The following is a 25,190-nucleotide window of genomic DNA, read 5'->3' on the forward strand; positions in this document are numbered from 1 at the left end:
TTGATGATTTAAAAATAATAATAAATAACTAAGGACTGTTTTAGTATTTTATATATAGTAACTCATATTAATTTTGCAAATCCCGTAGGTTTGACTGAGGTTTACAGATGAGAAAACTGAGGTACCTCCACCTTAAGCAACTTACTTAAGGCATGCATTTTTTTTTTTTTAATATTGGAAGTGCAATTTGAATTTAGGCAATCTGGTACCAGACCCTATAATTTTGACCACTGTGCAGTTTTGCCTAGATGCCACATATATATTATATGCCAGGCATAGTGCTACTTATACATATATTTCATATAGAATTATAGTTATAGTTTACCATTATACTTTGAAGATAAACATGTAATTGGAAGTAATTATTATTTATGTATAAAATGTTTTATGCATCCTTCTTCTGTCATCAACCAGAGCAGTTTTAGGATATCCTGTGGTAATATTTTTCTTTCAAAAATTGGCTCTTATAATTTGGAAGACTATTATGTGTATGAACAATGGGTTCTAAGGATAATTTTATCATTAAGACTGATTATTTCCTTTACTTATCATAGTTTTGTTGAATATCTACAGCATGCCAGATAAGTGTAGACACAAATAAAATTCCCCTTAATATAGTTCTGGTGACTTCTGGACCCATGCAAATTCAAAATAATCTCACTGTAAAGTACTAAATGTCCTGAATTAAGTAGTTTCTGTTTTTATCACTGTCTGAAAGGGAGGATAAAGAGTAATTTGTTCATATTTAGGAGCTTCTGAACAGAGCCCTCTTTTACTTGAAACTAGGACTTTTTGGGCCAGTCTCTGAAATAACAAGCTAAATGTTTCCTCTCTGGAAAGAAAGCCAGAAAATTTCTGAATGAAGCTGCATCGTGAAGATGTTTAAAAATTCATTCTGATCCTTTTTTCAAAAGAGTGCTGTCTTCTGGAGGAGTTAAAATTTTTTATCTGTTTGGTTTCTTGTTAACATAAACTTTCTGGTGCCAAGACAGAAAAATATTTATATTATAATTTTTTATCTTTATTTTTTTGCACATAGGAGTAACTTGATTCTCAAGCCATTTTTGTCTTACAGACTGCTAGAAAGGAAAGCCATTTTATTATAAAAATAAATTTCTTATGTATTTTATTTATGTATTAATTATGCATATAAAATTAAAATTATATGGGTAGTTATGGTCTTATGGTCTAGGGCTAGCATATTCTAAGATGTAGGCTGTTGGTAAGTTTCTTTATATGTAAAAATGGTAATGGTTGTCTCAGAGGATTGGTAGGAGGCTTAAAGAAATTACACATATATTTTTATGTATATAGTGATATTTTATATGATAAATTATATATATGAAATGCTAAGCCTTGAACAATACTTAACTGTTATCATCATTGGTGTACTGTTGTTATCATTAGTGTATAATATGAACTTAGATTGATACTGGAGATGTAGCATGGTGAAGCCTAACTCTTTACCTACTGATTAATGTGTTCTGAGTTGCTCTAAATCTCCTTTTTCTCATATTGTAAATTTGGAATAATAAATGACTTCTAAGGTTATTATGAAATTTAAATGACATGCATCACTTCATTTGATAAGGGAGAGTTGTCATCCTGTTTTTACTCATTTTCCCTATTAAATTGAGAACTCCTAGAAGGTAGAATTTTTTTTCTTTAGTTGTTTGTCTTTGTTTATGGACTTAGTAATAAATATTTGAGTAACTGAATATATACAATGAATTGATATATACAACCATGTTTGAATTGTACTTCAATCCATACAAATATTAGGTTATCAGATGACAGAGGAATACATGAGGTATGATGTGTGAAAAGATGGGGGAGAGGTGCCTAATTTGGCACTTAACATATATGGCACTTTAAAAAATCTGTAATCTTTATTTTTAGAAGGTTTTTGTTATTTAAAAATTTTTCTTGTTTAATAGTGTGATGTACTTACTTGTCTTTTCTTTTTACCGTTTGATCTCCTTCACCCATCTGTATATAATTTGTAATTTAAAAATCTAAAATCAGGCTTCAAGACATGGATTTAAAAAGGCATTATAAAGAAATCTTTCACATAGTTCCAATAAAAATACTATTGCATGGTTATTTACTTATGTTTCTGTATTCCTCAACCATTTTAAGTTTCCAAGCCAGGAACTTTCCCTCTATTTTCTAAATATTTCTGATCACAAGGATTGACTAATACTAGATATTTCAGAATTGTTCCTGCAATGAGTGAAAGATAAGCCATCCTCTAACACTTACTCAAACAGAAATTAAGAAAATATATAAAAATCGATACAAGATAGATATATTAGTGATGCAAAATAGCTTTCCTTATATATAACATAATAATGAAGCAAAATAAAGAACTATCAGTAAAATGATATTAAAGATTCAAACATAGAAATAAAGTCTCATGATTTTAGTAATGAGGCTAAATGAGGTTTCTCATAATAATCTCTATGATTACTTTATTTGAGCCACAGATTAACCATTCAGTTTCCAAGCCACAGAATCAAACAAGGAAGCACAGTTAGCATTTTGGCTTCTGAGGTGAAGCTGTCAAAATAGATTCATATCTAAAGAAAGTTTCTTTTAGGACTACTTAAAGGGAACATTCAATAGTAGAGCAGGCAATAACCTTAATTATAGTGTCCCTGTAATAAATATAGTGGTGAGTTTCCTCTTCAACCTGAATCATAATGTCAAGATGTTATTCAGTAAAAATCATTGATGGGGTCCTCAAAAATGTATTAGAGAATTGCCACTGGGCAATCAAAGTTATGTTGTACTGATATTATAGTGTGTTTTGTGCTGAATTGATTAATATTTGCATAGAATTTAAAGTAAAACCATGCTAATGATAATTTGTTTTTATGTTTCCCATAAAACAAAGGTCTATCCAAATGTAACAATGGGGGTTTTTATTGAGCAACCAACCCCTTTCCTACCTCGATTTCTGAACACATTGTTGACACTGGATTACCCAAAAAAAGCACTTAAATTCTTTATTCATAACAAAGTAAGTATTTGAAAAATGAAATATTTTAGGTGAAAACTTTGATCTTAGTTGAAACTATTTGTTATTATTTGTTCATGTCTAAAAATTTTTTCAGTTCAGTTCAGTTCAGTCACTCAGTTGTGTCCGACTCTTTGCGAAATTCGATGGGGGTTTTGAAATCATTACTGCTTTGCCTCTATAGGGGGCTTCCCTTGTAGCTCAGTCAGTAAAGAATCTGCCTGCATAGCAGGAGACCCAGGTTCAGTCCCTGAGCTGGGAAGATCCCCTGGAGAAGGAAATGGTGACGCACTCCAGTAACCTTGCCTGGAAAATCTCCTGGACAGAGAAGCCTGGTGGGCTGCAGTCCATGGGTTCGCAGAGTTTGGCACGACTGAGTGACTAACACTTACTTATTTGCCTCTTTAGCACCTAAGTATTTTCAAATCCAGTAATTAGTATCATAGTATTGGGATGAGCCACATGAAGCTGTCAGTTTTTTTGTAGATCAAAAATGGTTGACTATCAGCTATTTTAATAAATTTAATCTAGTATATAATGAAGAGATGTCAAAGAGTCTATAGTCGTTTGCCTTTGGGTTTGTACTGGTGCTTATTTTTGTAGAACTGGTCATAAAATCATAGCTAATGATAATACCTGGGTTTCCCTGGTGGCTCAGATGGTAAAGAATCTGGCTGTATTGCAAGAGATGCAGGTTCAGTCCTTGGGTCAGGAAGATCTCCTGGAGAAGGGCATGGCAACCCACTCCAGTATTTTTGTCTAGAGAATCCCATGGACAGAGGAGCCTGGCAGGCTACAGACCAGGGGATCACAGAGTTGGATGACTGAAGCAGCTCAACATGCACTTGGTGATAATACCTAACATCAGAACTTGAAATGTCTTCCAGATACAGTATTGTTTTGACTAATCACACAAGGACATACTCTTTCCCAAAGGCTTTCATTTCCTTCAAAAAATGTTTAGATCCTCCCAAATACCTCCCACATATGGTCTAAACTTAAAGACATTTTTCCTCAGTGTTTTTCCATTTACTTATCTCTTTCACGTTGAAACTGTTGACATTTATTATCATATGGAGAAACTCAATAGCCATGAAGTATAGTTTTTTTTCTCTCTTTTGTCTTAATACTTTTAGTTTAACATTGTTCTTTCTTCCTGATGTACATATCAGCTAGTCATTTGCCTTTTCCAGAGACTATTTTATTTAATATATTTGAAAAAACTAACTCAATAAGTTTTAAAGGGTGAATGCACTGAGCATTTGCTTTTTATAAAGTGCATTGTAATATATTACTTATATTAAAGTTTTTTTATGGAATGTGTCTTACACTTTTCCTCCTTTCATAGGACCTAAAACCCCTTGATAACAGGAGTTTTTATCTTCTTTTATTTAAAATTTTACCTCTCTGCAGCTTTTGTATGATGTCATTTTAATGAGTTGTGAAAAGCTTTCAAAAATACTTAGTGAGATTTGATAAATAAAAAGCTCTGAAGTTCTCTAATGATGGAGATAATCTTTTCTAAATTTTAGCACAGTCAAATCATACTAGTTTGATGACTTTTGATGTTGATTATTTTCTCATCATATTTATCAATAAAATCATATTAATTTTCCCTTCTTTTTGTTAAAAAATGACTCTTTATATGACCATAAATTTTTCTCTCTGCTTAAAATAACATTGTAATATTTACTTTATAAAAATGATGATAACAGATTAATGGGTTAGGTTTAAAAGATATTTTTATGGATATTTTATAACACATATCTAAGATTCTCTACCACAAGCCTTTTTTCAAGTTAGAAATTTTTTATAGCACTTACGGTTTAAGTATTAATGCAAGGGTCTGTCTAGAAGTAGATGTTAAAAGAATTTTAAAGTATCTTAAAAAAATTCCTATGTATCTCTTTTTAGGTTCTTCCTGTGATATTTAGATGACATTTATATATGTAATGCATTTAATACAGTTATCATTTTGTCTGTAATTGACTGAATATGTGAATTGTGGAGTTCACAATTTTGAATGTGAAGTTATCCTTCAATATGAAAACTTCAGTTGTCTTATTTTCTCTCACTACTTTTCTTTTTTTTGAAACTAATTTTCAATTTTTAAAATATGTTACAGGAAGTTTATCATGAAAAGGACATCAAAGTATTTTTTGATAAAGCTAAACATGAAATCACTACTATAAAAATAGTAGGTCCAGAAGAAAATCTAAGTCAAGCTGAAGCCAGAAACATGGGAATGTATGTTTTAACAAATATAAATTCAACCAGTATCTACTAAAGAAAATTTTCTTCAAAATTAATATCCTAAACTTGGATGTCTCAACTGTATGTGCACATGTGTGTGTATGTGTGCATGTGTGTGTGTACATGTGTGTATCCGCACATGAGCAATCCTCTGCTTTAGAACTATATCTATGTTTGAATGTATTTATGTCTAAAGGGCCATGAAAATTATTTACAATTTTCTTTTAATGGCTGAGAGTCAATATATTTAATGAAACTATTAATTGAACTTCAGTTCAATATTTAAATCCTCAGACAGATGAGTCATGTGACTGATGTAACAGTGATTTAAATATGTATTAGCTGAAGGTTTTGTGGGACAGAAATGTATGTTTCAGATATTTTAGTTACCTCCTGGGCTTCCTCAGTAGCTCAGTGGTAAAGAATCTGCCTGCAATGCAGGAGCCACTTGGAGATGAGGGTTTGATTCCCTGGGTTGGGAAGATCTGATGGAAGAAATGGCAACCCACTCCAGTATTCTTGCCTGGAGAATCCTATGGACAGAGAAGCCTGGTAGGCTATAGTCCATGGGGTCACAAAGAGTTGGACATGACTAAAGTGACTTAGCATGCATGCATGCATGATCTAAATAGTACTATAACCATAAAGGAAATACTTTAGTTCCTTTGTCTAGCCCCTTTAATAACTTCAGACAGATTATTTATAAAATTTTGGTTGCAGTAAAGACAGTTATTTATTCAGTGATTGTTGAATATGCCCATCAGTGTTTAGAGAGCTACTGATTAAAAGGTAAGAGATGGTCACTTCTTAGCAGGATATATTCTTGTATTGTGCTATGGAAGCTCTGCCCAGAGTGATAGACAGTGCCTACTGTGGGCATATAAGGACTGGCAGGAAAACAGACCTTGGAAAAATCAAACTGATGTTAATACTAAGGGTTCTGTAACTTAATCATTGGAGAGTACCTTGGGTCCACATTTAGAACCTGTTTTCTCTAATTTAAAAAATTCTGTGTGTGCTGTTGTGTCTGACTTTGCCTCAGCACAGTGTTCTCTAATTTACTTATGTCATTACAGTTATCAGCAGTTCATTCTTTTTCATTGCTGACTAGTATTTTTCCATATGAATATATTATAAGTGCTTTATATTCTGTACAGTTGATAGGCATTGGGTTATGTAGAGTTTCCGGCAATTATGAAAAAGACTGCTAATGAAGATTCTTTATTAGAAGTGTGAATAAAATGTATTTTGTGTGTGTGCATGTGTTTGTGTGTGTGCATGTGTGTACATATATCCTTTAGAATATATTTGGAAAATACCAAGGAATGGACTAACTAGGGCCCAGGTTTAGAATAGATTATGTTTAACTTTTTAAGAAATGGATGAATAGTCCAAAATGAATGGACATTTTACACTTATAGCAACAAGGTGGTAGAGCTCCAGCTGCTCTACATGTTTCTCAACATTTATTGCCCATCTTTTTGTTTTAGCCACCCTACTGGGTATGGAAAGATATCTTACTCTGGCTTTTTAAGAATTACCTTTTAATGAGAAGAAGTTTTAATCTTAATAAAATTCTGTTTCATTTTTTTATGCTTTGATATTTATTTTCTATTTAAGAAATCTTATTCTGATGTCATGAATCCATTCTTTGAAATTTTTCTTTCATAAGCGTTATTATTTTATCATTTATGGCGAAGATGTTTCAATCTGCAACTCATCTTGAATACATTTTTGTGTTTTGAGTGAAGTAGGGGTCAAATTTTATACTTTGTGAATGAAATCCCAGTTGTTTCAACACTCCTTTTATTTCTTTTTAAAAAATTATTTATTTTTTAATTGAAGGATAGTTGATTTACAAAATTTTATTGTGTTCTACCAAATATCAACATGAATCAGCCATAGATACACATAAGTGCCCTCCCTCTGAACCTTCCTCCCATCTCTCTCCCTATCTCACCCCACTAGGTTGTTACAGAGCCCCATTCCTTTTTAAATTAAGGCTTTTCTTTTCCTACTTAATTGACTTGGCCTTGGTCCTAAATTAGGTGACTGAGTATTTATGTGTGGTTGGGAACTCTCCATTCTGTCCTGTTGCTCTAAGATGAATGCCACACTTTATTGCTAAGAATTTATATTCATCTTGAAATCATGTAGTATAAATGTTTCAATTTTTATCCAAGATAATCTGGGCTGCTTTTTAAAAAAAATTTTTTAGTTTATTATTTTATGTTGAGTATCAGTTTAGTTTGGTTTAGTCACTCAGTCGTGTCTGACTGTTTGCGACCCCATGAATCGCAGCACGCCAGGACTCCCTGGCCATCACCAGCTCCCTGAGTTCACTCACACTCATGTCCATCGAGTCGGTTGATGCCATCCAGCCATCTCATCCTCTGTTGTCCCCTTCTCCTCCTGTCCCCAATCCCTCCCAGCATCAGAGTCTTTTCCAATGAGTCAACTCTTCGCATGAGGTGGCCAAAGTACTGGAGCTTCAGCTTCAGCATCATTCCCTCCAAAGAAATCCCAGGGCTGATCTCCTTCAGAATGGACTGGTTGGATCTCTTTGGAGTCCAAGGGACTCTCAAGAGTCTTCTCCAACACCATAGTTCAAAGGCATCAATTCTTTGGTGCTTAGCTTTCTTCACAGTCCAACTCTCACATCCATACCTGCCCACAGGAAAAACCATAGCCTTGACTAGATGGACCTTAGTTGGCAAAGTAATGTCTCTGCTTTTGAATATGCTATCTAGGTTGGTCATAACTTTTCTTCCAAGGAGTAAGTGTCTTTTAATTTCATGGCTGCAGTCACTCACATATAATATTTGTCTCAGGTGTGCAACATAATGCTTTAATATTTGTATATGTTGTGAAATAATCACCACAATGCCTAGTTACCATCTGTCACCATACATAGTTAAGAGTATTTTAAAATAATTTCCTCTAATTTTTTTTTGAACAATTTTAACAGTCTTCCTATCTGGTATCCTGTTTGACAGTTGCTTAGAAACAACTGTGTTATGAAGATAAATACTGTCAATAGCAGAAAATGATAACTTGAATAAGCAGTGACAGAGCAGAGCTCAGAAAGAACCCCAGATGCAGAAACCACAATACTTGGAAGCATGTCATATATCACAAGTAGTTCATTCCTTTGTGTTCCTGTGATAACGCTCCAGACTGTACCAGGAACAGCATACATCATAATCCATGTCCCCATATAAGGAGCAGGGCAGTGACTATCTTAGAAAGAATTCCATGTAAATCAAGTTTAAAAAGTATTAATTCCTTAAGAGTTATACACCTGTACCTCCAAGATTTCACTTAAACTAAATTGTAAATATACAGAATTTTGCTCTGTGAGTATGTGTGTGTGTGTAGAAAATATTTTGATTTGTGAAAAATTCTGTTGACAAAAACATTAATATAAAATATGTTTGCCTTTTAAAGAGGACTAAATGCTGAACTATAAATTGCCCATTTGACCTGCTGCTTTACAGTTTAAAGTATTTCATGGCTTGAAAATATATTTCAAAAATATTCACTTGCTCTAAAATTTTTAGTGTTGCTCTATCAATGAACATCTGTGTTGATCACCTGACCATTTTGAAATTTAAAGTAATATTTACCCTTTTGGATATTGTCTTACTATTTTGATTAGAAAAGTATTTTAGAAAAACCTTATTTTACATGAGATTTATGTTAACATTTTTCAACCAATATTTTCAAATATTTGGTTTATTTTAATGCTTATTTTATTACTTTTTCAACAACAGGGATTTTTGCCGTCAGGATGAAAACTGTGAATATTACTTTAGTGTCGATGCAGATGTTGTTTTGACAAATCCAAGGACTTTGAAAATTTTGATTGAACAAAACAGGTACTATATATGATTCAATGTCAATTTATTTTGGAAATTATAATTATTTTTTGCATCTATGTGGACATGCTGTAATTACTTATCTGTGTTTAGCAAACTGAGAAAACTCACAAGAGGTTATTTTCTACAACTTTCAATTCTAATAATTTGTATTTTTTAGAGAAGTCAAATAGAAAATAACCCAATGAAAATTTAGATGTATTAAGTATTTTACAATCACAAATGTAATGTTTATTACCTATATTTGGCCTATTTTTTTAAACTAGATGAAATTGTGATCTATCTGTAACATATGGAATTGCTTTATTTTCTAAAGATATTTTTAAAATAGAATTTCATAAAACTTCAGACCTAAAAAGTTATTACAAGCAGAGTTGAAAGTTCTTAGAATTTGAAAGAAATTTCAGAGGTGCACATTACTCCACAGACTGATCTGTGATTTTATTTAGTCCTGAACTAATTATCATTAGGCAGTACCTGTTTTTATTTAGCCAAATTGAAGTGAGAAAATGGCACCATCTATACCAGCAATGGCAACCCACTCCAGTACTCTTGCCTGGAAAATCCCATGGATGGAGGACCCTGGTAGGCTGCAGTCCATGGGGTCGCGAAGAGTCGGACATGACTGAGTGACTTCACTTTTACTTATCAGTTTCATGCATTGGAGAAGGAAATGGCAACACACTCCAGTGTTCTTGCCTGGAGAATCCCAGGGATGGCGGAGCCTGGTGGGCTGCCATCTCTGGGGTTGCACAGAGTTGGACACAACTGAAGTGACTTAGCAGCAGCAGCATGCCGGCTTATAGTGATTTAATGTTTATTTTATTTATTACTGCTAACACTAGTATTCAAAGTGAAAAAAAAAGTGAAGGTGTTAGTCTCTCAGTGATGTCTGATTCTTCACAGCCCCATGGACTATATATAGCCTGCCAGGCTCCTCTGTCTATCGGATTCTCCAACTAAGAATACTGGAGTGGGTAGCTATTCTCTTCTCCAAAGAATCTTCCTGACCAGAATTGAACTGGGTCTCCTGCACTGCAGGTGGATTCTTTACCATCTGAATCACCAGGGAAGCCCAGTAATAGTGTTACTAGTATTAATATTTCCACTAATAACCCACCTTTAATGAGTGCTTAAGTGCCAGGTATTAATCTATGTATGTTCACAAATATTAACACAATTATTTTTCTTAACAAATAGAATGGTTAGCAGAGAAATGTTAAAATTGCTGTTTTGAATGTAAGATGTCTACTGTCCTCTATTAACCCATCCTATGTATAATTTGTCAATTTGAGAATTCAGTTATTCAAAATCTAAGGCTGCTCAGTATTAATCTTAGAATTCTATACTCAAAAACACTGAGGCACACAGCAGATGGATTTTCACTTTCATTGTCTCGTTGCCCAGCTCTTTCAGGCAGCTAAGATTGTAATTAAGATTTCTTTCTATTAAGTGTTTGATCTGATTAGTTATCTTGAACTATCATTCCTTCAGTTTAGTTCAGTTCAGTTTAGTCGCTCAGTCGTGTCTGACTCTCTGCGACGCCATGAATCGCAGCACACCAGGCCTCCCTGGCCGTCACCAACTCCCGGAGTTCACTCAAACTCAAGTCCATCGAGTCGGCAATGCCATCCAGTCATCACATCCTCTGTTGTCCCCTTTTCCTCCTGTCCCCAATCCCTCCCAGCATCAGAGTCTTTTCCAATGAGTCAACTCTTCGCATGAGGTGGCCAAAGTACTGGAGTTTCAGCTTTAGCATCATTCTCTCCAAAGAATATCCAGAGCTGATCTCCTTCAGAATGGACTGGTTGGATCTCCTTGCAGTCCAAGGGACTCTCAAGACTTCTCCAACACCACAGTTCAAAAGCATCAATTCTTCGGTGCTCAGCTTTCTTCACAATCCAACTCTGACATCCATACATGACCACTGGAAAAACCATAGCCTTGACTAGATGGACCTTTGTTGGCAAAGTAATGTCTCTGCTTTTGAATATGCTATCTAGGTTGGTCATAACTTTCCTTCCAAGGAGTAAGTGTCTTTTAATTTTGTGGCTGCAATCGCCATCTGCAGTGATTTTGGAGCCCCCCCAAATAAAGTCTGACACTGTTTCCACTGTTTCCTCATCTATTTCCCATGAAGTGATGGGACCAGATGCCATGATCTTCATTTTCTGAATGTGGAGCTTTAAGCCAACTTTTTCACTCTCCTCTTTCACTTTCATCAAGAGGCTTCTTAGATCCTCTTCACTTTCTGCCATAAGGATGGTGTCATCTGCATATCTGAGGTTATTGCTATTTCTCCCGGCAATCTTGATTCCAGCCTGTGCTTCTTCCAGCGCAGTGTTTCTCATGATGTACTCTGCATGTAAGTTAAGTAAGCAGGGTGACAATATACAGTCTTGACGTACTCCTTTTCCTATTTTGAACCAGTCTGTTGTTCCATGTCCAGTTCTAACTGTTGCTTATGACCATTCCTTAAATTAACATAATATGTAGATCCTAATTTATGTTTTTATTTCCAGTGTTTTGGGTATTCCAGCAAAGCAGATTATAGATATATCTGGTTAACATTTTATTCTAATAGGAACCAGGAAAAATAAACTACAAACTTTTTAATAAAGTGTATTTGTAGACTCTGTGTTACTTTTACGTAGGTAAAGGAACGACACACCTGGTCTTCACAAGATTAGAGTGTTGTGAAATGGTTTTTTTGTGGAGATAGTTGGTCTATTGCCTTCCTCTTGGAGGAGCTGTGTGAGATTTTCTTCAAAATTGTGTGACACTACTACAATTTAGTTCATTTTTAAGTTAATTCTAGTGGAATTTCAGAATTTGTTACTTCCTTTGAAAAATGCTGATGCATTATAAATTAGATTTCTTTAAGAAGAAATCTGACATGTTTTGAATTTGTAACACATACTTGTCTCAAAGGGAATTCTTTCCTGGGAAATAGTGAGACAGTGCTATTCTATTTTGTTTTCTAAGGGAGTCAAAAACCAGAAAAATGTTCAATGTTGCCAGGGCTAGCACAACCCGTTATAAAAGTTAAAAAAAAAAATTGCAGCATTCTTTAAAGTAATTCAGGCAGGACTCAACTTTAGGAAAACTGGCCTGTTTACAAATATCTCAGCCCATCTTCATAAATTTTTTTATTCAACAAATATTTATGAGATACCTTAATGTACTAGGGACTGTTATGTCTGCCTAATAACAATGAAAGTATTTGATTTCATTGAATATAATTTTTGAAATATTTAAAATAAATGATTAAGGTAGTTATACTTTTATTGGATGTAAGTATGGTCCTTTTAAAAATTATTTTTATAGTTTCATTCACATTTTCAATTACTTTTTCTTTTTCAGTAGTCTTTTTACCAAGCATGATTGAAAATCAGCAATGTACTTGTTTAAGCAAAAGTGAAGGGAGGAAATTCCTCTCTATCTTATTTTAGGTTTTTGGACTAATTGCGTATGTGTTAAATAAAGTTTATTGTTTTCTGTGTCATGTTAAGCCCCAAACACATAATTTTGTGGCAGTTAAAAAATGGATAATCACCTGAATTTGTTTCTCTCTCCTCAGGAAGATCATTGCTCCTCTTGTAACTCGTCATGGAAAACTGTGGTCCAACTTCTGGGGGGCCTTGAGTCCTGATGGATACTATGCTCGATCTGAAGATTATGTGGATATTGTTCAAGGGAATAGAGTGTAAGTTACTTGATTTGATCTTGTCATGTGAAATATCTTTATGTAAAGATATGATTTTATAATATTATATTGAGTTTTCAAACATTTTTTAATCTCTTTCCTTTATGTTAAATGGAAATGTGAAGACCCTGGAGACCACTTGTGATCCTGCAATACTAGTATAAAACTAATATTTTAAAAATTGTTCTTAATGTTGTAAATCTTCAAAAGCACACACTCTCAGTTGTGGTAAAGACTAAAAGATAGTGTATGATTACCATGGGTAGTCATCTTATAGTTGTTAGAAGAGTAATATTCTTTAAAGTTTGGAAAGGGAATTTCATTTAGCTAGTTTATTTAGTGGCCAGGATGAACGTTGTTTGATAGCTTATAAAATTTATAAATGAGTCAACAAAAACACCAACAACTAAACCTTCCATCATTTCCTTTCGAAGAATTTCTGTTTGATATAGCTGGTATTCTGCTTTAAAGAGAAGTTTCTTCTCCGTATGATTTCCATTTTCTAGAGTCTAAAAAGAATATACTTGCTAACAAGTATGTGCATTATTTATACTTATTTCAGACACAGAAGTTGATTTTTTTTAAACTAAAGGATGATCACATTTGAATTAGCTTTTTGCTAAGGTTAAAACAGAGAAGAATGCCATCCTTTTGTTCAAGCAGCTGACTTGAACCAGAGTGACTGAGATATTAAGTGCTTTGCCTAATTTCTCAGATATATCAGCTCAATTAAAGAGGGTTAACATTTAAAAAAAAACCATACAGTTTTTGTTGAAAAGTTGAGTTGTGAAGAGATGTTTTGCTTGTGAAAATTATAATAGGCATGAGAACAGTAATAGTTAATTTGAATGATACAAATGTGATAAAGTCTTTTGTTAGCTACAGTTAAGAAGCATGATAGCTGAGAAAATACTACTAAAATCATATTCTGTTGTTTCAAAGTACTTTAATAGTTTCTGGGATGATTTGTATAGACCATATGCCTAATGTTGTCTGTGGGTGTGGCAGAAATAAGGCTTCACAGAAATAGAAAACACTTATTTCATTTAAGCTGTTTTAGCTCAACTTCCTGTCATTGTCTAAAGGAAAAGAATAAAGTAGAGGCTTTTGATTTAGTTAATAGAAGAATGTACCTTATATATAAGAGATGCATGAAAGAATGACATCTTATAACGTGTGTGTGTGTGTGTGTGTGTGTGTGTGTATGAAACAGTCTACTCTTTACCATACCAATGATAAATTTATGAATTCAGTGGGCATACTATTTATTTTTGATTGAACATTTCCTCTGAAGCTCCTCTAGTAAGACAAAATGATAGTATATATATTGCTTTCAATCTCTGACTACGTTTCCTTGGTCAGGATTTTCCCTTTCTGTTCTGTGAAAGCAAAACATATCCCTTCAAGTGAAACCTCTGTTTTGTTGTTTTTAGAAAATGAGTCATGTTCAGAGTAAGCAGACAAGTGTGGGAAAGAAAGAAAGATGAAATAAACAGTGTCTTCCATCACTTGTGTACTTCAAGCTATGTTTATATCTTCCTTTTTCTACAGATAATTGAGATAGCTTAATGACAGGTTAAAGCATCTGCCTGCAATGCGGGAGACCCGGGTTCAATCCCTAGGTTGGGAAGATCTCCTGGAGAAGGAAATGGCAACCCACTCCAGTATTCCTGCCTGGAGAATGCCATGGAGAGAAGAGCCTGGCAGGCTACAGTCCATGGGGTTGCAAAGAGTTGGACACGACTGAGCGACTTCACTTTCTTCTTTCTTTTCTTTCTAATGACTTTCAAAAGACTGAATTTTTAAGAGAATTTTAGGCTATGTTCAGTGGTGTGCTGGTAAATATCTAATAACTGATTCTTGGGGTTGAAGATGCCCTGGTTTGTAGTTTTGCCCATCTTTGTCTTCTGAATACATCTACTATGGCTGATTTCAAGCTTCCAATGTGGTCACTGAGTGTAGATTTGGGAAGGGAAGCTCAGTGCTCTGGGAAGCCAGTGTGAGCTGGATGTGATGTTTTTGCTATTGAAGTGCTTAATCATAAATGCCCATCAGGATATTGTACTCTAACTGATCAACAAAGTGAGGGATGACAGCTAAAATGCCAAACATATCAACTTTAAAATGAAGTTTATAGGGAGATAACTGATATAGCTCATAATCTGGGTTGGGAAGAATCCTCTGGAGAAGGGATAGGCTATCTACTCCAGTATTCTTGGACTTCCCTTGTGGCTCAGCTGGTAAAGAGTCTGCCTGCAATGCAGGAGGCCTAGGCTTGATCCCTGGGTTGGGAAGATCCCCTGGAGAAGGGAAAGGCTACCCACTCTGAGAAGAGTGGAGAATTTCATGGACTGTACTGTCCATGGGGTCACAAAGAGCCGGACACGACTGAGCGACTTTCACTCACTCACTCATGTAGTGTTTACCAAATGCTCTCATGTATATGTGTGTGTACATATGTCAGATATATCATGAAATGTGTTTGTATCTGTGTGTAACTTGACTCCATAGTTTATATATGCAAAACTTTAAACATACAAGGCATTTATTTTAAAACCATAAAAATAAAACTTTAAATATTTTGTATTTGTGGTATTTTGGAATGTCTTATCTTTACTTTCAGAGGGATATGGAATGTCCCATACATGGCTAACGTGTACTTAATTAAAGGAAAGACCCTCCGATCAGAGATGAATGAAAGGAACTATTTTGTTCGTGATAAACTGGATCCTGATATGGCTCTTTGCCGAAATGCTAGAGAAATGGTAGGGAATATGATGATGGCTTGCTTGAATGTCTCTGTAAGATGGCTTGCTTTACCAGTTGATGTGTCATTTGTTTTGATGCCCTTTTCTTTCTAATTTGTAAGTACTAGCCAATTTTTTTGGTTCTGCATTAAAATATTGGGAGTGATTATGGAGAATAATTTGCCTGTGCAACACCTGCAGAAACAACTGGAAAAAAGTTTGGCTTAGGCTAACTCACAGGCAACAATAAGATATTAAATCGTAAGGATAGATTGGTTACAAATCAACTTTGCATTTTTAAGAATTTGTTTTTAATTTGAAATTCTATACTTAAAAATCTGACCTAATTAAACTTAATAGATGAAGCCTGGGTGAAATGATGATTTACATATTTAAGAAAAACACTCTTGTCCTAAAGTCAATATCCAATATTTCTCTGTCATTATTAATCCCATACTTTGAGAAAATAGATTCCTTACACTAAACTGGGAGAAGGATTAAAATATGTAGTCTGTTTATGTAAAAAATTGATACATCGCTAGTCTATAATATATTTTCATTATAAAACTTGAAGTGATTGTAGAATTTTTTTTTTCAAAATGTATAAGTGTGTCTTAAAACATACTTATATGGTTTTATGTTTTAGAAATGATTGGGTTATTTTATTCAAATTTGTATAAGCAAATATGTTTATGGAAAAATCAGGAAAGTTGGCAAGTACTTTTTTCTAGTCTAGTAAGGCATGTTTTACTTGAATATGTTTGTTTTTCCTACAAACTTTTGTCCATTGTTGCACTGAGTATACTCAGTACTTGTGATTGTAATTTGTGCTCATGTTTGGCTAATTTGACTCAACAGCGCACCCTGGAATGGCCTCTCTTACACTTTTTTTTTTTCTTTGTCTAATGAAAACTCTGTTACTAAGGAATGAGCTTGGATTTATGTTTGACCAACAGAAAAAACAAAAAAAGGGCTGGAGTTGTTTCTTTATGTGCACTGTAAGCTTTGCTTGTTCTGCATGTTGTCTGTGAAGGACATTTCAGAATGTCAGCTTTTTCTCAAGGGCTGCTATTTTTATTTACCTAAGAATACCCGAGAGAGTGGATGTGCAGGTCAACTTACCCAATCCTTCTCTTCATTTTAGACTTTACAAAGGGAAAAAGACTCCCCTACTCCGGAAACATTCCAAATGCTCAGCCCCCCAAAGGTGTTATTTTTATTTACTTTTATTTTTGTTTATTTACTTTAAATACTAGATACTGTATATTGCCTAAAGTAAAGTTTCTTCAAGAGTCTTCTTTTCATTTAGCTTGGTGTAAACTGTTGGTATTCACTGGTTTTGAATTTGTATATGTGAGCGTGTATTTTGTGTGTTGGGGGTAGGCATGTGTGATATTCAACTCTTAGTTCTTCGGGCTGATTTGCATTTTATGGGTGACAGATGGAAAAGTTAAATACAAATCACTTTCACTAGTTTCTCCAGTTTTTTGTTTTTTTTTAAGGAGAGAAGAGGTAGGAGTATGTATAAAGTACATCCTGATTAAATGAGATTTGATTCCTCTTCGCTAATTTTCTTTTTATTAATAACTAACTCTTTTACCATTAAAACAGGTACAAAAAGAAACAACCCTACCTTAATGGTGTTTGCCATATTTATTAGGTTTGGGGCAAGGATGAGAAACTGATTTTCTTTAGTTGCCTCTTAATGCAGGAGTAATTTCTGTGTTCAGTCTTTAAACATCAAAATATAAAAGTATGAAATAGACTGATAAAATATTGACATTTGAATTTTTGTTTAAAAATGTGATATCTGCTTTGAAAGGAAAAGAAGCCAAAAGAGGTACAATTAATTGCACTTTGGCATCTAAAAAATATTTCTGCTTTCAAACAGGAATTCTTTTTCCCTGATGTCTACATCTAGGACCAGTGAGAAAGGGACAAAAACAGTCCTTCTTCCTCTTCTTTTTTTCAGTTGAGTGTCAGTGCTATCAATTAGTTTTGTGTGGTGTCTGAATTCATAATTAATTAAATTCTACTTTTATTTTAAATTATGCATGTTTTATATGAAAAATAAAAATGCATGTTCCTGAATAAGAGATAAAAGTTGAAATTTATATCTCTTGTAAAATTTTTCCTGTGGTTAAACTTATTTTATTATATTTTCCTTCAATATTATTAATACTATTATTTTTTGGCATATAGGGTGTGTTTATGTACATTTCTAATAGACATGAATTTGGAAGACTATTATCAACTGCTAATTACAATATTTCCCATTTTAACAATGACCTCTGGCAGATTTTTGAAAATCCTGTGGTATGTATTTCATGCTCAACTTCATTTATTACTTATTTTTTGTAACTCTAAATGGATATAAATCAATTAGGTTAATAATACAGAAATATAGCAAGAGACTTTAAAGAAGTATTTTTAATTATGTAATCACAGACCTATTTATTGTATTTCTTGGCTAAGAACTTTCTTTTTAAAGGCATATTAAGTTTGAATAAGGGAATTATCAGTTTCTTTGATTTCTCCTAATATTTCTGTTATATGTATTTCAAGACACCAATAAATTTTCAATCTCAATTTCGGAAGAAAATGTTTATGAGTAGCTCATGTATGACAATATTACATTTTGACTTTCAGAAAGAAAATATAAGAACTTAGTTTGAGAAAATGCATTTTAAAATAAAGTAAAAATTCTGTGAATATACTGTAAAGATAGCTAGAGAAAACTGCAAAGTTGAATCAGCATATAGAGAAAATCTTCAGTTGAGGAAACTATGTCCAAAATTATTTCCTTTCTATAATTTTTGAATCATGCAAGAATTAATTCCTTTTTGTCTTAATTGGTTTTCTTTAGGCAAGATGGCACATTTATTGAAGGGAAAATACTCTCTAAAATCTATGCTTTTTTTCCTTGCTAGTAGTCAAGTTTTAAATTACGAAGACTCAGTCCACCTGATGAGAGATGTCTTTTTCTTTGTAGAAGTGTTGACTTTGGGGAATAGTAAATTTAATGGTCTCTAAAACTCTATTGTTGGAAAAAGAATATCTTTTGACTTTTTTATTTGTCTTAAAAGTACTTCTGTTTCACTTTAGCAGCGTATCTCCATCTTTCACAGGAGAATTGAAAGGGGCTCTTTTTTAAAATGTTGAGGATGGAATTACCTATTTTACTTTTGTACTAGAACTCTTGGTATTTTGAGAGATACAATTATTTGATTTCTTGGCTAATACTAGCTTCCTGAAAAAAATGTCCCAATTATATCCTGAAATGTAGATATTTGTGTGAGATTTTAAATCTTTGGAGAGTATGCAAAGAATATATCAGAAACTGGAACTGGTTTTCTTTCCATGGCTTTGTTCTAGTTTTGGTAAATTAACTTGACTGATATGTCTCATGAAGGATATCCCATAGCAAAGTATTTAATATTACCCCATTATCAGAACTACTAAGAAATTAATAAAGTCAGTTTATTCAATGATATTTGAAAACAGTCTAAAATAAAAAGTTAATATTAATGCTTTAATGTAAAATCTTAGAGTCTTGTTTCTTTAACTTCAAAAATCTATAATGATGCCAAGAAAGAATACTTAAAAATCTTTAAAGATTCTGAAAAAAAAAAAGAAAAAAAAATCTTTAAAGATTCTGAAATGTTATGTATGATTATTTACTTTTAATTTCCCCCCAGATTTTGGAATCAGAGAACCAATTAAAGGGGATAATGAGTAATTTGATCCTTATAGTGACATACTATGTATAAATTAATTTTGTTAAAGAATTTGAAGATAATTTTGGTTCTTCCATATCTAAAAATATCTGAGTTACATATAAGCAGAGAAATGTAAAACTAAGAATGGCAAATAAATTATCAGGACCCTTTTTAAATGTGGCCTCAAAAGATATATTTCAGACAAATATTTTTTGAAACATATTTTGATTGAAATTATTTTGAGTCCTTAACCTCAGTTTTTCCCTACTGGCTTACTGTTTGTACTTTGCAAAGAGAACACTAAGAATTTTGTTAAACAGTCTAAATATATTTAAGAAAAGATCATTATGGATATTGAATCTTATTTTAAGATATACCCTTTAAGTATTGGGTTTTTAAGTAAAACACTTAACCCAGGAAAAAGATTCCTTAGTTGATATTGACAAAAATTGTGTCTTAGTGTGTGATTGGTGTGTCAGTGATTGGGTTAAGAGAAGATTCAGGTTCATGAGTTAATATGAAGAGGATCTATTTTTCAATACATGGTCTTAAACCTTAATTTCAGTTAACTAAAAGTTATGATAATGTTAGTAACCCCATTGAGCATTCTTTGATACTAATCTAAAGCTAAAGTGAAAATACATTGAATATATTTAAAAAAAATAAAAATTATTTTAGAGTAATTCACTATAAAAGTATATAAGCAAGGCCAAGTTGATTAATTTGCTAATTTCTACTAATGTTTGTTGCTAGAATTATTTTCCCTATCTTTCACTTTTAAAAACACATATTTGCCTACGCCTATGTATAACTGTCCTGGAGGAGGACATGGCAGCCCAGTCCATTATCCTTACCTGGAGAATCCCCATGGACAGAGGAGCCTGGTGGGCTACAGTCGGACATGACTGAGGGACTAAGCACGCACAACTCATGTATATCCATAGAATATAGCATACAAATATAGACACTATAAGATTACTCAGAATTTAAAATAGAGTTATAAATCTGCATAAACAAAAACTTTGCATTTCACAGAATGTTTTAAACATACAAAAAAATCAGGCAGTTTAGAAAACATAAACTCTAGTTTCTGAAAGTTTCTATTTTGTCTACTACACATAGTCATTTATAAATTGCTTGAGCAGTTTCTAAAGTGCATATACTTTATATTTTCCTTAAAAGTATTCGTGGAAAGGTTTTTGCTTTAATCTGAGCAATCATTTTTTTTTTTTTTCTCCATAGGACTGGAAGGAAAAGTATATAAACCGAGATTACGCAAAGATTTTCACTGAAAATATAGTTGAACAGGTTTGTATTGGAAATTACTATGATATATAGAGCATTTTTGTTATACTTTCTAGTAGGGAATATTATTAACGTAATATTCTCTAGCAGAGGATGTTGTGAAAGTAGAGAAACTGTCCTTTAGGTAAAGTTCATGTGACTTAATTACCAATTTTACAGCCTTGAAGGTCATATAGTTTAACATGTAGAAAAATGAAAATTAGCAGTAATATTAAGGTCATGCTGTTTTTTTTTTAGCATACTCAAATGTCATAACCGTTTCAGAAATAAATTTTTGACAGATCTCTGGTGTAAGCCTCTTTCAGTGAAATTTAATCTTTGGAGAAATTGGACTCCAAACATCACTTCTCAAAGAGGTTCCTTTCAAAAATGAACTCTGTTTTAGATTAATGTTCCAAATTATTACTAATACCTTATTTCAGAGAATGTAAAGGGCCTTTAATTCTGAGATGCTGTTATTTTGTTCACTGTGAGAAAGGAAAAAAATTACTGCCAATTAAACTATGATGCACATTGAAAGAGCTATGTTAGATTTACTGAGGCAAAGGTGTTGTATGTCATAGGACACTGTATACATAACATTTCATTTCAATGACAAATCATAATGTATCATTTAAAAAGATGTCTCAAAAGGCAGATTAACAAATGTAACACCAACTAAATGTGTATATGCATTTGCACACATACAGATGCATACATGCACACATGTTGAGAACAGAATCAATATCTGACCAGATCCCTGTGTCATTAGCAGCTATATCACAGTGGCTGCCTAGCCAACTGTGAGTCTAAGAACACATCTTGATTTCATAGAGGTTAAAATGCAAAAAAATAGTCTTAGAAATTGTTTTTTAAAAATCTATTGTTTGTAACAGTAGTGTCAGTATTGTTGGGCAAACTTCTTAAAAAGACATCTAAGTGAGATAAATACTGAATATTACTTTTGAAATGACATTTGTAAATAAAAAGACACAAAATGTTACTGTCTTAATGGTGGTGTCATGTTTTATATGTAGCCTTGTCCAGATGTTTTTTGGTTTCCTATATTTTCTGAAAAAGCCTGTGATGAATTGGTGGAAGAAATGGAGCATTATGGCCAGTGGTCTGGTGGGAAACATCATGTAAGTTGTCATTTTACATTAAGAACTAAAATGTATATGTGGGGCAAGGAGGAGTATCGGTATTTAGAGAAAGTGGAGGAGGTTTGTCCTTTTTGTCTTACATCTCTTAGTCCTAGACCTCAATGAAGGGGCTAGCCAAGACTGTCAAGAGAACTATGTTTTTCATCTAATTCTGCCAATCGTTTTTTAACATTTAGTCTATCTGGGCCTCAATTTCATCTCCGGGTACACTGAGTGATCCTTCAGGGTCTGTGTCCTCTGACTGGGGATGGTAAGGTCATATAGGCCTATTGTGTGATATTGCTCTTCTCTAAGGCCTTTTTTTTTTTAAATTCTCTGTGTTTTCACAGTGAGGTATAGTGAAAATACCAAAACAAAGTTTATCTGGTTCACTGCCAAAGCTATTTTTTTGTGTGTAAACATAGGAAGGAGGAATCTGTTTGAATGCCTTTGGTGTAATTCAGTATTGTATTTACATTCAAAGACTTGGCAGGAGGCATTACTGTTGGTGGTTCAATGTATTTCTTTTCCTCTGAGAACCCACAAATGCCAGCTTCTTTATAGTACCAAGGAATTTTAGTGGAATACTCTGGAATATTAATGCCTCTGCTCAAATATATACCCACCTAGTCAGCTGATCAGGAAGGCAGAAGTTTGAAGTATGAGGAATAACTTGAAGTTGGCAGGTTGTAGGGAAATGAAAAGCAATCATGGAAGGAATTTGGGGGCCACAAGATAGAAGTGAGGAGATTGGAAGGTAATGTTTATTTGCAGTGACAGGTAGTAATCCAAGGTGCAGACAAACAAAATCTATGCCCATCAAACAGCTAAGACTTCCTGAAGGGTCACTGTAAAACAAAAAACAAAAAATTCATTTTTAAGGGGACATGGAAAGGCTTTGGTGATCAATTGTATTTATTTTCTTGTTAGACCTCACATATCTGTTAAATAAATATGAAAGCACTCTACTTACTCTGTAATACTTTGTTTCATCACTGATACATTTGCAAAGCTGTGTTATCTAAGTTATTTTGATAGTCTTGTGGTTAAAGCAGATGGTACACCATAATTGAACTGTTATTTTTATTGTCTATTATGATCTTGTGGTTGAAAAAATTTCCAAGACAAAGTGAGTGTGAATTGCACATGGACCACACTTTATGATGTCATGAATGCTCTTTCCAGGATAGCCGTATATCTGGTGGCTATGAAAATGTTCCAACTGATGATATCCACATGAAGCAAATTGGTCTGGAGAATGTATGGCTTCATTTTATCCGGGAGTTTATTGCACCGGTCACACTGAAAGTCTTTGCAGGCTATTATACTAAGGTAGTTATCCTCCCACCATGCTACCTACTCCTACCAGTTTTTACACAAATGTGCTATTTTATGTTTTTATTGACGAGCAAATCCATTAGTTTACTTTGCTTTTTTTAGGGATTTGCACTCTTGAATTTTGTAGTAAAATACTCCCCTGAAAGACAGCGCTCCCTTCGCCCTCATCATGATGCTTCTACATTTACCATCAACATTGCACTCAATAATGTGGGAGAAGATTTTCAGGTAATTATGGTTTTTCTATATTCAGTTCAGTTCAGTCACTCAGTCGTGTCCGACTCTTTGTGACCCCATGAATTGCAGCACGTATGAAATGGCCTTTGCCTTATCTTTTTTTTTTTTTTAGATTCTGCTTAGATAGCATCATTTGAATTTTATCACTCATTAAAAATGAAATACAATCAGTTGATACATTTATTTCTCTATCCTTTTAGGGAGGTGGATGCAAATTTCTAAGGTACAATTGCTCTATTGAGTCACCAAGGAAAGGCTGGAGTTTCATGCATCCAGGGAGACTCACCCATCTGCATGAAGGACTTCCTGTTAAAAATGGAACAAGATACATCGCTGTGTCATTTATAGATCCCTAAGTTATTTTCTTTTCATTGAATTGAATTTTCTTTTGGAATGGATGACTGGCATGAACATGCCTTTGAAGTTGTCCTTGAGAAGATGAGAGGAATATTTAAATAACTTCCACAGAACAACTTCACTTTAGGCTAAACATTTGAAAAACTTTTCCTAAAAAAATTGTTTGATATTTCTAAATGTCTGCTCTGAGCCTTAAAACACAGATTGAAGAAGAGAAAGGAAAAAAATGTAAAAGCAATTATTTATTTCTATGCCTTATTGTCTCTGAAAATAATGACAATTTTCCGAATTTGTGTTTTAGTTGATTCAGGTACAGATGTACAAGTGACAAATGAGACTAATAATATTTTCTTATTAAAAGAGTGGGAAGAATTTTATTTATCAACATGTAGACAAAACGGATATAAATGAAAATTTCAAGTTTTGAAATGCAGGAAAACTGGAGTTCTAACTGAATTTGTATGCAACTAATTGCATAAGTACTTTCTTTGACCACCTATATTGGGACCTTTTTTGGTGGTTGTTGAGGGAATATGAGGAACAATATATAATACAGTGTTTTTCCTCAAGAAACTTAGCACAAAATACAACTGAAGTGCATATCCAGTGGAAAATGTTTTTGTTTAGATTGTTAGATTATTTTTTACATTTTCCTTAGAAATCAAGCCTTATGTTCCTTCAGATAAATTTTCCAAGGTGGATTAAATTAAGTAGATGTTAGATTTAGGAAAGCTTTCAAGTCTTTCTATTTCTTAAAAGTACATCAAGCATCAACTTAAGATCAGCAAGTGTCCTTAAGTCAAGACAGGGTCATTTTTAATTCTAGAAAATGAGGAAAAGGAAAATTTCATTGAGATTTAATAGTAACACATGACTTTTTTTTTTATAAAGCTCTAAGTACTTGAATTTTATATCAGGAAAATAAAGTTGGTGAGCCTTTGTTCTTCCCTTTTACCCTCTGTCTTCCTCCTAATTCTTTTTTTCAGGAGGGTGATTCACATTTTTCTCTTCACAGCATAGTCTCCATTTTATGCTTCTTATTGTTTTTATTACTTTTCTTTTATCCCACTTTCAAAAAATTGCCCAACACAATTTTGTGACTTGATTTTTTTCACCATTATTCTGAGTGAGGTTTAAATATTCTCATTGTAGCTACTGTTTTTAATTTAAAGGTTAAACTTGAAAAAAAGTTTTAAGTCATGGTGCCAAATTTCATTTTTCTAACACTGTGTGTTAGAAAATTATGAAAAATAAAATAATTTAAAATGATTCTGTTCTCTTTATTATTTGTCATTTATGTTTAGAAGAGAATGATGGTGGAGTGGACTGAAAGAATATCTAGATAGAATAAGCTATGATTTTATTTTGCTAGATATGTTTACTGATATCCGAACTAAATGAACACTATTGAATTTCCAATTGAATTGTAGTATCTTCAATTTCAGACAGACTAGGGATTTCATCTGATTTATTTCACAAGTGAGAAAATAGGCAAAACATTTGTTTATTA

At 33.2% G+C, this 25,190-nt stretch overlaps 1 protein-coding gene across 1 annotated transcript in view; it reads left to right on the forward strand.

Moving 5' to 3' along the window:
• Window positions 1-24,759, forward strand: part of PLOD2 (procollagen-lysine,2-oxoglutarate 5-dioxygenase 2) — a 118,204-nt gene extending 93,445 nt beyond the window's left edge. Inside the window, exons 9-20 of the mRNA XM_052638598.1 lie at window positions 2,897-3,022; window positions 5,145-5,266; window positions 9,046-9,150; window positions 12,731-12,856; window positions 15,480-15,621; window positions 16,748-16,810; window positions 17,806-17,919; window positions 20,565-20,630; window positions 21,644-21,748; window positions 22,934-23,080; window positions 23,189-23,314; window positions 23,524-24,759. Of these exons, the coding sequence (XP_052494558.1) occupies window positions 2,897-3,022; window positions 5,145-5,266; window positions 9,046-9,150; window positions 12,731-12,856; window positions 15,480-15,621; window positions 16,748-16,810; window positions 17,806-17,919; window positions 20,565-20,630; window positions 21,644-21,748; window positions 22,934-23,080; window positions 23,189-23,314; window positions 23,524-23,679 (1,398 nt within the window). The 3' untranslated portion in view covers window positions 23,680-24,759. The remainder of the gene's footprint in view (window positions 1-2,896; window positions 3,023-5,144; window positions 5,267-9,045; window positions 9,151-12,730; window positions 12,857-15,479; window positions 15,622-16,747; window positions 16,811-17,805; window positions 17,920-20,564; window positions 20,631-21,643; window positions 21,749-22,933; window positions 23,081-23,188; window positions 23,315-23,523) is intronic.
• Window positions 24,760-25,190: the final 431 nt, after the last annotated feature.

The sequence above is a fragment of the Budorcas taxicolor genome, chromosome 1 (genome assembly GCF_023091745.1).
Source record: "Budorcas taxicolor isolate Tak-1 chromosome 1, Takin1.1, whole genome shotgun sequence".
Classification (NCBI taxonomy): Eukaryota; Metazoa; Chordata; class Mammalia; order Artiodactyla; family Bovidae; genus Budorcas; species Budorcas taxicolor.